Below are 16587 nucleotides of genomic sequence, written 5' to 3'. Positions count from 1 at the left end.
ATTATAATTTCTACATATTTTAATTTTTATACTATAATTTCTATTGATTCCAATTAAATGTAAATAACATTATGAGCATACACCGAGTACTTCATTCAGTACACATGGCCGTGCTTTACAGGGTATCCCACACGCATACATTTTTTTATTTTATTCAAAGAGTTAACAGAGTAATAATTTCGAACAAAAAAAAACCGCACATGGCGGTAGTCCAAGCGTTGTTTAAGGCACATTTAAAAAGCCTGAGGGGGCCTTGGAAGAGTTGGATTTTTTTTTGAGAATTGTGTAACCACCTTCTTCACCTGTCTTCGTTGTGAGCAGGTGCAAAGACCTTTTGCGTGTCGTACAGCAAAAGAAAAGAACAAAAATCAAAGCAATAAAGCAAAGCAAACGACAAAAGCAATGAAAATTCCCTCAGTTGGCAGGAAAAATGAATGTGAACAAGTCTGACAGTCCGCCCTGTTAGCTTTTGCCCGAAATAACATGAGTCTGTGCCAATGTGGGCGTGGCACGTCATACCATAAACATGATAATGTTCATAGCCAACATGTAACACGAAACAACGGCAGCTCGTGTTTATTTTGTAGCAAATCAGAAATCAAATTTTTGAATGATAACAGGAGGGAACTGCAGGCGGCGGGGCGCTGCGAGTGGTCGGGTGTTTTGTTTGGGGGGAAAGTTAAAATATATATATATAACGATATATACATAACTACATATCATTTTTTCTTATATTACATTATATGCTATCCTATCCAATCCTATCCAATCCAATCCTATTCTATGCTTTACTAGAATCTTTTCTTTTCGATTCTTTCTTATCCATTGTAATCCTAACCTAACTTATCTTATACTATCTTAGACTATCCAATTTTGACACACTTTCCCCATTGCCTTCTTAACGTATCCTACCCTTTGCCTATATATTTGCCTTTATCTTCATTCCGAATCGAAAACTTTACTTTTTATTTTATGATCAAGAAGGATTTTCCTAGGCTTCAGTCTCTGCCTAGTGTTGGAAAATGAATCACATTTTCAGTACACTCTCCTGACATAGAAAACACAATATAGAATTTCCAGTTAATTTGGGCAATTAATTATTGTACTAGCTTGTGCATATATTGGAGGGGTTCTCAATCGATTTTCATCACATATGTGTGAGTGTAAGAGTGTGTGTTTATGTGTGTGTTTGTGTTCTTGGCCAAAAAGACAACAAAAGTAAGCGCTGATAAATGCGTTTATTGCGCTTTTCAATCGATGCCGCCTGTGCATATTTATTTGGGTTGCTTTCGCCTCGCACACCCTCCCTCCTTTCACAAAATTGAGGGTAGGGCTGGGATTCGAAACGCGACTTTGCATGCGCAGCTTTTAGTGGAAATGTTTTGCGTTGCAAACAGAAAAATTGGTTTAGAATGAAACTATTTTGTTTCTGCAATGATGCGCACTTAAAAGGCATTTCCCCGTTCGCTATGGGATTTATAATGCAACTTTTTGTTATCCATTAAACGTTTTACTTTGATGTTAAGGTGTTTAAAAGTTAAATGAGTCAATTTTAATGTGAACTAGTTCCAGTAGATGAACTAGTGGTTCATTTTGAGTGTGCATTTAAGCTACACTTTTCTCCTGCATGCATATATCAAATATTAAAACACACTTTTCGTCCTCAATTTGTCGTCCCATTTTGCCAATCTATTTGGAATTTATTTTCAATATTCCTCAAAATGCAATTGCGAAACACTTGACAAGTTTTGGTGCCAAAACTTGGTAGCCAACTTCCAAAAGCTGCGTCCCTCAACTGCATTGCGAATTGGTATCGCAGCATTGCGACCAAAGTTCTAATGCTTAACTCAGACACGTGACAATACTTCACAAGTGGAGGGAGAGAGAGAGAGCAAGAGAGAGACCGAGAAAGAGAATGCCTTCAACATAAGCCGCACCCTCTTTACCTTGCTTGCAGCCCAACCAGTCGCAACATTTGCAATTTTGTTGTGGTGCTTATTGCATTTGTAGCACGCCTCCTTTGCACCGCCCACAAGTTAACTGTCAGTTCTTCCGTCTTTTGGCACTGAAATCGTTTCCAGCTGTCGTCCACCTTCTCAGTTTGGGGTCCCTCTTTTTCGACGCCCCTTTTCGTCCTCTGTCTAATACTTCAAATTTTTCTCGTTATCCATGTCTACAAATCTATAACATCATTGACCTGTCAGTTTCAAGTTCGAACTAGTTATGACGAGTAGGGAAAAGCATTTTAAAAAATCCGAGCATTTGGAAACAAGTCAGCAACGATCCGTTAGGAACGAGTAGTGCATTACGAGTAATTTCTAACGAGTAGTTGGTAACGATTAATTACTAACAAGTAGTTGCTAACGAGTAGTTGGTAACGATTAATTACTAACGAGTAGTTGCTAACGAGTACTTCCTAACGAGTAATTACTAACAAGTAGTTGCCAACGATTAGTTGCTAACGAGTAGATGCTAGCGAGTAGTTGCTGACGAGAATGGGGCGACGTGAGTTTAATAACGAGTAGTTAATAAGTTATAGTAGATAATTGTTCTCGGCCCGCTACTAAAGAGTAGTTGGCAACGAGCTATGAACAAAATGTTGCAACTGAATAAAAGACTTCAGATAGAAGTGAATGACAAACAAAAAGTAACTAATCATTTTAGCGATTAAAGAGCAACGAGTAGATACGAAAGACGAATGTGAATAAGAAAAGCAAAGCAATCTCCATATGAGCAGTAACAAATTGAGCGATTAGTCAATTATTTGCAAGCACACATATTGGATTGCCATAAACTTGAAACGATTAAATTGTTTTTAGCGTTTATAGTTATTGTCATCATCATTACTGCAGGCCACGCCCATTTGCAAGGCATTCGGCTAATCAGGCAGCGGGTAAAACGTTGACATCGACGTAATCAACCGTGAAATAGACTAGACAAAAAACAAGGGAGACCCCGATAGACACACATTGCACATAATTGAAACCGGAAAATATATATATTTTCATGTAAATTCCTTCTAAAAGAAACCGGTACCTAGAAAAACGGGCAAACAGCATAAACTGTTGTACGATATACAACCCCTCTCTCTCTTTCCCCTAGGTTCGGGAATTCTGCGTTGCCCCCATCGGATTTATACATATATTTCTTTTTTTGAGTTAGGGTTAAATTACGTGAAATTCATATAAAAACAATTGCTCGGGCATAGCAAGAACCGCAAAATGTTTTTATCTATGAAGCTCAGGCCAGGCCGACTGAAAGAACTGAAACCCACGGCTGCTGCCAGTCGGTCCGTGGTCGCTCTGGTTGGGGTTGGGGTTGGGGTCGCATTTGTTGCAAGTGAGCTCTGTGCTATTATCTAATAGCAAAGAAATAAATCAAACAAAATGGATACAAAATTCTGAATATTTACTAAAAATGTTTTATGGCTTTTTCTTTTCTATTCATTCCTAGAGCTCGAGTTTTATCTGGCAGTAAAACCAGTCGCCTTTTTAAAAATATTTGCACAAATTAGTTAATGAAGTTGTAGCTGTTGTTAAACTAATCAATTTATAAGCTTAAGCGAGTTGATTTAATCAACGAAAACTACTCAGCGAGTAATTTGATCTGTTTATTAAATGTAAATAGTCAAATTGTAATGATAAATTAATTAATTCTATGTTTGAATATCACAAAAAAAAACCTGAATAGTTTCCACATCCCTTAATACTCTTATACAACATCGATCTATTTCATTAACAAATAGCTAAAGTAACGAGTGTCAGTTGACAAGTAGCGGGAATTTACTTAATTTTTTAGCAACGAGTATATTATCTATATAGATAAGAGAAGTAACGAGAGGTAAACTAATTCAAAAAGCTAACGAGTTGTTCAACATTTGGGCTTAACGAGTAACTCTGAAAAGCAACGAGTGCTAGCAGGGAAGTAACGATAAAAAACAGTATTAAGGAGAGAGAGAGTAAAGAGAAAAGAGAGTAAAACACTCAAACTATAGATAAGACGAACTAGTTACTTTAAGTAACGAGTAAAAACAAATTGTTTATAATATAAATATAATCTAAAGCAACGAGTACCACCTTAGTAACGAGAGCTGGGTAAGTCATTTTCCTGGTGTAATAATCTATGATTAATGACTTAAAGTAGACAATTTAATGCGAATAGCTGTTAACACGCAAATGTATTTAGAATTGTCCGCTAAAAAAGATAAACAAATTTTTAAACAGGTGCAGCTCACCGATTGAAACTCGAGCACACACAGAAGCAATTAACGGATAGCGTATAATTAGAGAGAGACATCGATAAACATCTAACAAGTGCTTCCACGCCGTCTACGCGTTAATTCATCAAAATCAACTCTACTCAACTCAAATACTCAAGACAATAAAACAACAAAAACAAATGCGCATACACTTGCGCTTCTAATCAATCAAAGGTGAGAAGCGCCATAATAAAAGTAGAAGAGATCGGGAGCCGCTGTTACGAGCTTTACCATTTCCTGTGTGAGTGCAATATCCTCGGCAGTGCGCGCATCCAACATGAAGTCGTGCAGTAGTTTCATCATGAGAAGGCAGGCTGGAATTAGCCAAACACAACGAACGATCCAGAGAGCGAGAGTTTCTGATTCCAGACAGCGAGAGCGAGAGATGTAGAGTCGAACAGAACACGCCAAGGTAATGGAACACACTCATACACACACACACAAAACACGTTACACAGGCTTATTTTCTTTTTGTTGTAGTAGTTCTTGTTGGTGCTATTTATACAACCTTATTTATGATTTATACATTAATTTCGATATTGATTTCGACTTTTCAACAGCTTCAATAATTGAAGGGCATCAGCTGCGCTTTTCACATAACCAACACAAACACATACTATCATATACACATATGTATGTATAACAACACGTTGCAAGCATTTACAGCATTTACAATTTCATTTCACGCAAAAAAAGCTTGGGGTAATTTTTCACGCGCTCGATTGTTTGTTTGCACTCTCATTTAGCCCCGCAACCGGCGCACATGCACACACACACACACACACACACACAATAAAAAACGTGCTTAACGATCGCAGACGAGAACTCCACACACACAAACGGACGGATGGGGGGCCTGGCGAAAATGATACAGCATGCAGACGAGTCAACTGTTGCGGCCAAACTGAAAATTCTACGCGGCCGCCTGCTGCTCCGTCGGCAAAAGCGAAACATGGCAAATTGCGAACAGCAAAAGAGCATGAGACAAAAAGAGTGCGAGCGCGAGAGAGCAGCGGTATAGCAGCTGTTGCTCGCGGCTCTTAGCGATAATACATAACACACATGCATGTGTATTTACATACATGCTTGGCGGCAATTTATGCTGCCCAGGCAGCAACGTCAACGTCGACGTTGACGCTAATGAGAGGAGACCCACAAAGCTTCAAGCCGGCTGCAGCAGATCCCCTCTTCACACAACACACGTGTGCCGTACTTTTTCTATTTTCTCGTTGCCTGCCTTTGTATGTGACATTTGTTGTGCGTGCATGTGTTTGTGTGCGTGTGCGTTAAGCCTCATTTGGCATAGTTTTACGTAATGTGAGTGGAAGAGAACAAACTATTGAGCGCAGCTCAACTGACGCTTTTGATGTATGGGTTGAGCGCCCCTCTCACACCGATTGTACTCATTTGCTTGTGTGCTGCGATCATGATTTGACAGCGCGTCGTCTGTTTAAGCAGCTGTTTGCTGTTTGCAGAAAAAGAAGAAATATAAGATAAACGTGGGGCCAAGCTGTGAAACACTCAAATCTTTTTATAAAAGCTTGTGAGGTTTATTTGTAGAACTTTTGTGTGCAAACTGAGTGAATTAACTAATAATCAACACTTTTGTAAGGGTAGAGTGGCAATTAAAATCATTTGACTCATAGTCAGCGGGCGGTAAAACTAATAAATTAATTTGTCAAGCAATTGGACACTGCATTTAAAATGTTTATTTAATTAATGCAGATAATTGGGGACAGTTAGAGAGAAGAAGAGGCAAATACAAACTGTGCTTTAGCTGTGCGACATAAATAATAGAAGCATATGCAGAGAGAGCAAGTGTGTGTGAGAGCGAAGAGAATAACTAAGCCAGCTAGCCGGCAATGCAAATCAATCAATCGAAGGCAGCGACTGCGACTTCGCCGTCGACTGCAGAACTTTTTCGCACGCTTGTTAAAAGCAACAACAAATAATCAGTGCATTATGCGGGGTGAACTTTTGTATACCCTTTAAATGTGTCCCAGTTGTGTAATTTTATATTATTTATACTGCTTGTTATAGTAAAGCTTGCGTTTATTTCACACTAAATTTTAACAAATTTAGATCTTTATTAATGGGGTTACACGCCTATACACTACCTATAATAATCATTAACTGATATGATATATGTTCGGTATAGTTCCCTATAGAATTTATTGTCTCATCTCTCGCAAGAGCAGGGCTTCTTTGGATTATCAATACAACCGGCAGGCGTTGGTACTTGGAAGCCACCTGCAATGAGTGGACCATGGCTTTCATCATAGATGGCATAATAGAAGGGATGATCCGCAAAAAAATTGACGGGCGGGAGCGGATTTCGTGGTTTGCCCCTGACAATAGGCACAACCGGTTCGCCCAAGGGCTCTACCTCGTTGCCTTCTTCGTTGAACTCGATGTATGCTTTGTGGAGAATTTTAGAGACTTTTAGCACTTGATTCGTTTCCAACATTTTGCCGAGTTCGGCTTTGTCAATGAAAACCCTTTTCACTCCTAACTCTATGAAAAGGGGCGTCAGTTCCTGTTCGAATTCCGTTGAAAATTTTGGCAACTTTATATTGACTCGCCTTAGGGCAAGCATTGCAATAATATTCTGCAGAGATTTTCTAGATAATATTTTCAATAGATTCTCCAGACCCATTTTCCGGTTGGGCAAAATTATAAGCATTTGTAGTTCTGTATTTCTAAATGTTAAACGCAGAACTTTCGCATCGAGGTCCTTCAATTCGGCGTAGTAGTATTCATGAAAAACATTCATCATGTGCACTTTGACTTTGTTCCAGTCATCCATGTGGAAGAATTCTCTGCGTGTTGCCTTCGGCTCGAATCGTTTACTCCACTCGGCCTTGAAGTGGGCCGCACTGATGAGAACCATGCGGGTGCTATCGTCAAGGATCTCCGGACTGACCTCATCCTTGATTAGATGATTCATCTTGGTGTCAACCCACTCGTTTATGGTGTTTGCAGCATCTATATTCTCAGAAAAGTTAATAAGCTCGGGCTCCGAATGGAAGTTCTCAGTCAGCATATTGTGAAACTCCTGACGTATCTCATAGTTGTGCATTAGGTATATTTTGTAGGCCATGTGCAGCACGCTGGACTCCTGATAAGAGCTCAAAGTATTATGAAAATCCTCGGCTATCTCCGTCCCATGTATAGAGGTAAACCCAACTCTATTGTCTAACTCCTGGGCAGTCGTAGTCTCGTCCTCAGCGCCCAATCGCAACATTCCCAGGCAGGTATGTATGGCGAGGGGTGCGCATATGAGATTCTTACCGGGATTGAAGGTAAACAATCGATTGAAAAGATTACTTGAGAATGCGCTTAAGACACTGAAGAAAGTTTTGGTTCCATCATTTTCGTCCATATTAAATTAGATTGTCATTAATAGGTCGTGTAACCCTCTAACATCGAATTAAAATAAGTGTAAATATATTGGAATAAAACACAAACTATACATGTGAAAAATTTAAAAATTCTAAATCCTATGTCAGATATCTGATGTATACACCCTACAAAGCAATGAAAACCAACGATATAATTCTTAAGGTATCTTATCAGTAGCAGGACGTAAACTCTTTAAAGCTATTCAAGTTTAGACTCTCAGGAATGGGATTCCCTTTGAAGCCTATAGGTTATATTTGCAATTACTTTGCTTGCTAATTACAGGGTATCGACAAAGTACAAAGTATCTACCAGTTCCGCACTCTTAGGTTATATTTACAATTACCTTGCTTGCTGAGTACAGGGTATCTTCCAGTCTGTCAGTGTCCCGATTAGAGCCTTCTGACCGAGTACAGAGAATCTACTACTACTACGCAAGTTTTTTTTATTGAGTACAAGGTAACTCTTATTTAAGCAGACTCTTAACTAAAACTTTCTTTCTAATTCAGAACAGGGTATGCCTTACCATTAGCTTGGCTTGTGGTCTGTTACCGATTACAAAGTATCTTCTAGTCCATCACTAACTTTCCCGGCTATTATTCTCTTGTCCCGTGCTGTTGCTGGAAAATTGCAGGTAACAGGCAAACATTTTCGCTAATTGGCAACCGCGCGGCCAAAAGAAACGGCAAAAAGTGCGCTGCCGCCAGCGCCAACTGCGACTGCGGCGTTTGTTCAATTAGAAGCGAAGTACAAGCACACTGAAGGGGGGGGGGGGGGGGGGGGGGGGGGGTGTGTGTGTGTGAAGCAAAAGGTGAGGCACGGCAAACATAGCAAAGACCTCACTGCGTGCAGTGTGTGTGAAATTAGAGAGCAAGAAGAAGAATTAGCAGCAGCAGAAGCAGAGCAAGCGCAACAACAGCAAATTGTTTTACTCAAGTCCAGAAGTGATAAAGTTAACAAGTGTAATAATTATAATTATAAACCGAAACAACATCGCAATTTGCGGGGAGAGGAGGGGGGAGGGGTGCAAGGCGGGTGGTTTTATTGAACAAACGCTGCACAAGTTTGTGGCAAGTACAACTGTAATTAGGCAACTGATTTAACTTTAATTGAAGTCATAGCTTACAAAAATGACAAGCCTCACTGTAGTCCATTCAAGCGCTTTCCATAAAAATCTGGGTTAACATTACCATTACAATAAGAGGGTTAAAAATTCTATACGCACACATCTCTCAAACGCACACAATTACAAAGTTTTCGCGTGAATTAAAAAGCGTCTAAGGACGCCCCAAATCAGTGAACGCTGCAGACGTCCATTAGCAGCCAGCCACAGCGCAGCAGGCAAGCGCAAACAACAAAAGCAGCGAGCAAGACAAAGACAACAAAATAAAAGCTGCGCTCAAAATCAGACACCACACAGACACACATTTAAATCTTTACAGCACAGGCAAAAAAAACGAAGAACACAGACAAAAAAAAAACAAGTACGAAGCATAGCGAGCAAAAAGAAAATGGCAATTACAGCAACAACAGAAGCAGCGAGGCGGCAGACAGCATGCAAGAAAAAGTAATAAGAACACATGCAGAAGAGAACCAGAAAAACAGAACGACGAATGCGCCACATGCAACGAACAAAAACAACGGCAACAACAAAAACCTGTACGCAAAAATAAGAGACAGAAATAAAGGGCTGCGCACGGGAGTTGGGGGGAAGCAGTGCCCGCGGATGAAGCTGCTGCCGGCAGCGCCGCGCAGTTAAGCGCAAATCAATGACCTACGACATCAACAACAATGAGAGTAAACGCAGCGGCAGCTACAGAGAGAGGGAGTGAGAGCGAGAGCGTAGCATAGTGTTGAAAAGATGGCAAATGCTCGCTGGTGATGCTGACTGGGGCCCTGGCTCTGTCACACACACAACAGGCACACACACACGCATACATATACATAAGGCGAACGTGCTAAAAAGTGGAGTAACAACGATAGCAACAAAACAAAAGCTCACACACACGTCTACAAATTTAAGTCTGTGTTTTATGTTCGCTTTGCTCCTGCGGCTGCTGCTGCGGCTGCTGTCCTGGCATAATTGCAATAAATTTGTTTAGTATTTCGTATTGCGCGCTGCTGCAGCCAAACAGTTTGCGAATTAAGCGCAAAAGGAAGTTGTTGCGAAAAAAAGGTAGCGCGTAGGCAACCATAACGAATAAAAGGGACAGGAATTAAAAGAGAGAAAAGAAAGAAATGCGACGACTGAACACGCTACGAGCAGACAAAATATATCAATAAATTAAAAATTGAATAATAAATGCATAAATTTGGCAGAGCAGCGCAATGCGACGAGTGAATACCCTTACAGGAACTGATTCAAACAAACATTAAAAACTAACCTAAAAAGTAACAAATATTAGAATTTTCAAATGCGCATGAAAAACGAACGTACATGCTTAAAGTACCTCAACCACAAGCCGTTTCTTCTTCTAAGGCAGTAACAACCTCAGCGAGTGAAATTCTTTAATTAAAATGGCTTTTTTTTATAAACATTTGAGACACGGCAGCAACAACAACACGACGAAGCATCGGAACAGGAGGAGGGTGAGTTAGAAGTACAGGTAGAAAAAAAACTGTAAGTGGAGCCAGTTAAGAGCTCATTAAGTCCATGTCGAGTATTAAATTCTTTTATTTATAAATGCGAGTGGTTTCTGAGTACTGCAAACGAATGCCTCCATGTGTGCCTCACATGTGTGCGTGTGCGTTCGTCTGTGTGTGCGTGTGTGTATGCAACGCTTATAAGGCAGAAAATTGCAACCGGAATGCATTTGTTAGCGGAACAGAACAGAGAACTATAAACAGACGGACAGAGCAACAGAGAGGGCGGAGGGGGGGCTGCAATAGAAGTGCGAGGCAATCAAGAAGCCATCAGCAAAGCAAAGAGACAAAGCTTCAAAACGTGTCTCAAGATTAAAAACAACAGCCAGCTGGCTAGCAAGAAGCAGAAGCGAATTCGAAGAAGAGGTGAGAAGAGCGAAAACCTAAAATAACCAATACGGTAAATAATTGCTAATTTGATAAATCGACTTTCGAGGCTTATTAAAAGAACAATTTAGAAAGGCAAATGGTATGCAGCAAGAAAATCTTGAAGCCAAAATTTATGTTATGCCAAAAATGAAAATTCTTGATCAAGAACCCATCTACAACCCCAATCTATGGCTTACTATTAAATAGCCAAAAACTAAAAATAGATTATTCTTTAAACAAGTAAGAGGTTCAAGTCGGGAGCTCCCGACTAGTGGATACCCTGAACCCTCTTCTTCCAACATCAAATGAATATATATGTATATTCTATTTTAGAAGCAACATGTCAAGCTTGGTGACTCTAGCTCTTATTATTTACCAAAATTGCCCAAAAAACAGGATATCGATATCGATTTTTATCGATTGCTTGGAAACGAAGTTATCGATTATCGATCTGCGCATGCACTAGGAGCACCTACATCTAAAATTTCAAGTCTCTAGCTCTTATAGGTTCTGAGATCCTTGCGTTCATACATACGGACGGACGGACAGACGGACAGACAGACAGACGGGCAGACATGGCTAGATCGACTCGGCTATTGATGCTGATCACGAATATATATGCTTTATGGGGTCGGAGATGCTTCCTTCTGCCTGTTACATACATTTGGATTTTGCACAAAGGCAATATACCCTTATACCCATTTTTAATGGGTTCAGGGTATAAAAATGATTAAAATAATAATTTATAAGTAGAAATAGGGAGCGATAAAATGACAGAACCGCCCCATTCTCTACCTATATTTTTAGGAATTTTCATGATAAAAAAAATCGATAAACTTTTGATTAGCTAAAAAAACTTAACGATAAAGAAGGGCTATCCGCGGCACGCCGAAGATTTAATACCCTTGCAAACTGAACATTTTCATAAAGCTCATAATGCTATACTCGTATCTAAGAAGCACACCGAAAATAGTTAATGCCGAAAAGTTTTTCATACAATAACCTCATTTTCGACCGATCGTTCCTATGGTAACTATATGATATAGCATTCCAATGTGGATATGATTTTGTATATTTGTAGGGAGCATATGAAAACTTATAAATGCCACGTTTTCCATAGAACAACTTAAATTTCCATCGATCGTTCCTATGGGCGCTATATATAATATATAGTGGTCCGATGTTGATCGGATTTCCCATATATATATGGGAAGCATAACAAAAGTAATAAACGATGAGTTTGGTCAAGCTACTTTGATAACTTGATAAAGCTATAAATGGTGAGCGATAAATTCGCAGAACCGAACCATTTTATGTGTTTATTTTAAGGATTTTTCAGGATATCAAATAATCGTTAACAAACTTTCCATTATCTCAAATAAACATAAGAAAATAAGGATTTTATCCACATTTAATAAAAGGCTTCTTAATAAAGCTTATCAAGTTAAAGCCCCTAACTAAAGGTAATAATATCCGAGCTTATATGCGAAATTGTCTCCCAACTCCCCCTAAAAAAAGCCTAACAGTCTCCTGCTATCTGCCCCTAAGAAAAACGGTTAACAATTATTGGACAATAATCCTTAAGATTTTCTTTCTGTCCCATCCTACGTCTAGCCCAAAGGCAATAGATTCGTGCATGTGAAAAATATTTCATTCGGCACGCACACAAAGAAAAATGTATTTCACACATGGGCGAAAAAATGGAAAATGTAAGGAAAATAGAAAAACCGAGCAATAACAATCATTAATTTTATGATATGTCTATGAGGCAAAACTCGGAAGGGCCGCATACAAAGAAAAAAACACAAATTCAGAAATGAAAAACAAGTAGGAGAAAAAGGAAAAACTTTGCAATTTACGGCTACAAAATTTTTGGGGTGGGCTTTTCTTTCAGGGGACGGGGAAGGGGAAGGGGGAGTGTATACAACTAACCATAAAAGCCAACGAAATTATTGATTAACCAAACACTCATGAACAAATTTTACGATACGAGCCCGAAATGGCAAAAACTAAAAGTGCAACTAACATAAAAGTAAACTGTGGAAATCTTTTTCTCTGCAGGCGAAAAGAAAAGTTGGTGAAAAACTTGGCTCAGAAAAAGAAGCGGTGAAAAAACTTTGAAGTCCAAATATTGAATTGTCCATAAGATACTTTGGTTAAGGCTTGAAGTTTAGGTTTAGCCATTGGCTGCGTTTAGTGTTCAGGTTCCCTGTGAGATAATATTATAACACATAATATATATAACCTTGCGAGTATTGCCCGGCCTTGCCCGTGGAACGTTTTGTGCTACAAATTTTAAATATTACCTTTACACGCCCGTGGAAAATTTAAATCTACCCATCTTGATCTACAATTCTATTTAAAAATATATTTTAAGCAAGTGTTGGAATCAACACTTTCCGCTCATGTTAGTGAGAATCTTGAAGCTGAAGAATAAACTTTCGTTTATTTAACCTTTGACCCAAATCGGGCAAAACTTAAAACTTAGCTCAAAAAATTCTTCAATCAGTCAGTAAGTCAGACCGTCAATCAGTCAGTTAGACAGTCTGTCAGTCAGATAGTCAGTCAATCAGTTAATTAGTCAGTCAGTCAGTAAGTGAATCAATCGATCAGTCAATCAGTCAGTCAGACAGTCAATTAGTCAGTCAGACAGTCAATCAGTCAGTCAGTCAGTAAGTGAGTCCGTCAGTCAATCAGTAAGTTAGTCGGTCAGTCAGACAATCAGTCAATCATTCAGTTAGTCAGTCAGTAAGTGAGTCCATCAGTCAATCAGTCAGTTAGTCAGTCAGTCGATCAGTCAATCCATCTGTCAGTCAATCAGTTAGTTAGCCAGTCACTCAGTAAGTGAGTCAATCGATCAGTCAATCAGTCAGTCAATCAGTCAGTCAGACAGTCAATCAGTCAGTCAGTGAGTCGTTCAGTTAATCAGTCAGTCAGTCAGTAAGTGAGTCCGTCAGTCGGTCAGTCAATCAGTAAGTTAGTTAGTCAGTCAATCAGTTTGTCAGACAATCAGTCAATCATTCAGTTAGTCAGTCAGTAAGTGAGTCCATCAGTCAATCAGTCAGTTAGTCAGTCAGTCGATCAGTCAATCCATCTGTCAGTCAATCAGTTAGTTAGCCAGTCACTCAGTAACTGAGTAATCGATCAGTCAATCAGTCAGTCAATCAGTCAGTCAGACAGTCAATCAGTCAGTCAGTGAGTCGTTCAGTTAATCAGTCAGTCAGTCAGTAAGTGAGTCCGTCAGTCGGTCAGTCAATCAGTAAGTTAGTTAGTCAGTCAATCAGTTTGTCAGACAATCAGTCAATCATTCAGTTAGTCAGTCAGTAAATGAGTCCGTCAGTCAATCAGTGAGTTAGTTAGTCAGTCAGTCAATCATTCAGTCAATCAATCAGACAGTCAGTCAGTCAATCCATCTGTCAGTCAATCAATCAGTCAGTTAGTCAGTCAGTCAGTGAATCAGTTAGTCAGTCAATCACTCAGTCGGTCAGAACAAACAGTTTTAAACAGTTTTATTGAATAGTGAGGGCGAGTTAAAACAGTCTAGTGCTATATTTGTTGCCGGCTGCCCCTATTGTCTACAAAAACCAGACAACGGCATTTATAGAGAACCAGCTCGTTGTGCGATAACAAATATTATCTAATATGAATATCGAACAGAAAAAATATACTTAACGCTAAAAAAAAAACTGAATATTGGGGAGTTATCACAACAATACATTTGCTCAGATTTCAACATTAATTGGAAATAAATAACTCTAAAGAAATTTGAGAAATATTTGCAAACGATTTACGTTTTTTAAGAAATCAAATTTGATTTAAATAACATTCGACTTTACAGTGTTCTTAAGTTCCACAATTTGTTAAATATGGTTTAGCTAAAGTGAGGTTAGGTCTAGTTGTCAGGCCAAAAGAAACAAATTGAACTTGGGGATTCGAACCGGTTCGTACGACTTCAAATTCGAAGCCTATGTTTCATATTCATAACAGTTAAATATTTCACACAAATGACCCAAATGCTAGTCCTAGCACATTTTAATCATCATCAATCAAAATTGATGATATCAACAGAAGTGGAAAAACAAATCAAATTGATTAGCTCCACTTAGAAGCTTATCTAAGCGCTTGTTGGTTAACCCTATTTACATGAATGTGTAAAAAAAAACAAGAAATTAGACGGCGTCAACCAAGTCAAACCCTTCTTTGTGATGCTTTTATCTTTGACAGTTTGAACCAGCGTCCTCACCCTCCAGGGTGCGACGCTTAAGCAACAGCCACACAGGCGTATGACGTTACATTTGCTGAGTTATTTTCATTAAAACTTTGACCAAAATTTTCATACAGCCGGGGCAAACTCTTCTAAATATATATATACATATGTATGTATATTCGCCCGATTCTACTCACCGCTGCATTCCGATTGGCGGCGGCGACGGCTGCTGCCGCCGAGTTGTTCATATATTGATTCTGCGGCGGCATCAGAGCTGCGCCCATGGCCGCAGCGGCGGCTGCAGCGGCAGCGGCATGCGGCTGCCCGCCCATATAGACGAAATCCTGTGGACCCCCGGGCGGACCCAGCGGCGGCGGCGGCGGCTTCGGCATGCCGCCATTCATGCCCGGATGCAGTGCGCTACCGCCATGGTGATCGTACATGCTGCCGCTAGCAGCCGACTGGGCGTAGGGCGGCATATGGCCCATGGTGGCGCCGGCGGCAACGGCAGCTGCCACCTGGTTATTCATCACATGGCTGAGCAGATTCGAATTGTATTGATGCTGGCCGAGATGTGCCTGGCCGGGTTGTTGGCCCTGTTGTTGCTGCTGCTGCTGCTGTTGCTGTTGCTGCTGTTGTTGTTGTAGTTGCTGGCCTGGATGCGGCTGACCCAGGCCGCCTAGGCTATTGCCATTGCCCAGCCCATTGCCGCCGCCCATAAGATGATGCGGCGGTCCCTGCGCATTGTGTTGTTGTTGCTGTTGTTGTTGTTGCTGTTGGGCAGCAACTGCGGCGGCCGCCTGCGACATCATGTGATTGTGCTTGGCCACGGCGGCCGCCTGTTGCATGGCAGCCATATTGGCCGCTGCGGCCGCCATCGATGGATGATGCAGTCCCCCGCCGTTGGTGCCGCTGCCGGCGCCCATGCCGCCCAGCCCGCTGCCGGCGCCCATGCCAATGGTGCCTATGGCTCCGGGGCCGCCGTTGCTGCCTCCGGGCGCGGCATTCGCCGGATTCATGGGTGGATTGTATTTCCATTTATCCGGATTCTGAAAGTAACATAAAGATACATATATATATATAAATATGTAATCCGTTTATCCTTGAAATTACTAAAAATAGAACAAAATGTCGGTTGCACGTTGCCAAGTTGGTTGCTGTTTATGTAACCTTTCGGGCACCGCCTGGAAGCGAGCTCCCCCATGAACACCCCCCCCCCCCCCCCCCCCCTCGTCAGCCCAGCCAACGTCACAAGTTGGCCTTAATAAAACTGAATAACCTCCTGATAAAACAACAAATTCACAACTCGTACTTCTCTTACATTTATTTGGCATTTGCCATGGAAAAAATATCGCAACGGAAGTCAAAGTGCTAGAAAAAAGATGCAATCGTGACTTGTAGATACCCTATAAGATATTTATAAAATATAACTTCAATAGGGTTAAAATAAAACAAACAAACTAACAAATGCAAAATTTTAACTTTATTTTAGCCCTTTTCTAGCTACATTTGGTAATACTCTGAAAGCAGTTAAAGTTTTTGCCTGATTTAGCTTTTTTTGGCATCCGAATGATCAGAAAGCTAAACTAGCTATTTTTAGCAACTTTAGATCTGGGAATCAGCTACTTTCTGTATATATGGGTAATTCTAGCGCCACGCTCCTGACAATCGTATGTTTTCAATATAAAGAAAAACAAACTTCAAATTATTT

General features: G+C 40.3%; 2 protein-coding genes across 2 annotated transcripts in view; both read right to left on the bottom strand.

Annotated features, from left to right (window-relative positions):
• Positions 1-16587, bottom strand: part of LOC115763872 (maternal protein pumilio-like) — a 74435-nt gene that overhangs the window by 55924 nt on the left and 1924 nt on the right. The window contains exon 2 of the mRNA XM_030706650.1: positions 15074-15925. Coding sequence (XP_030562510.1) covers positions 15074-15925 — 852 coding nt within the window. The remainder of the gene's footprint in view (positions 1-15073; positions 15926-16587) is intronic.
• Positions 6307-7740, bottom strand: LOC115763873 (serine protease inhibitor 42Dd-like). Its single transcript, XM_030706651.1, has one exon. It carries the CDS (start codon positions 7638-7640, stop codon positions 6438-6440), a length of 1203 nt encoding a protein of 400 aa, XP_030562511.1. The 5' UTR covers positions 7641-7740; the 3' UTR covers positions 6307-6437.

Source organism: Drosophila novamexicana, unplaced genomic scaffold, assembly GCF_003285875.2.
Source record: "Drosophila novamexicana strain 15010-1031.04,08,12 unplaced genomic scaffold, DnovRS2.1 tig00000770-arrow-pilon, whole genome shotgun sequence".
In the NCBI taxonomy this organism is placed as follows: domain Eukaryota; kingdom Metazoa; phylum Arthropoda; class Insecta; order Diptera; family Drosophilidae; genus Drosophila; species Drosophila novamexicana.
The sequence above is the reverse complement of the archived record's forward strand: the minus strand, read 5'-3'. Positions and strand labels throughout refer to the sequence as shown.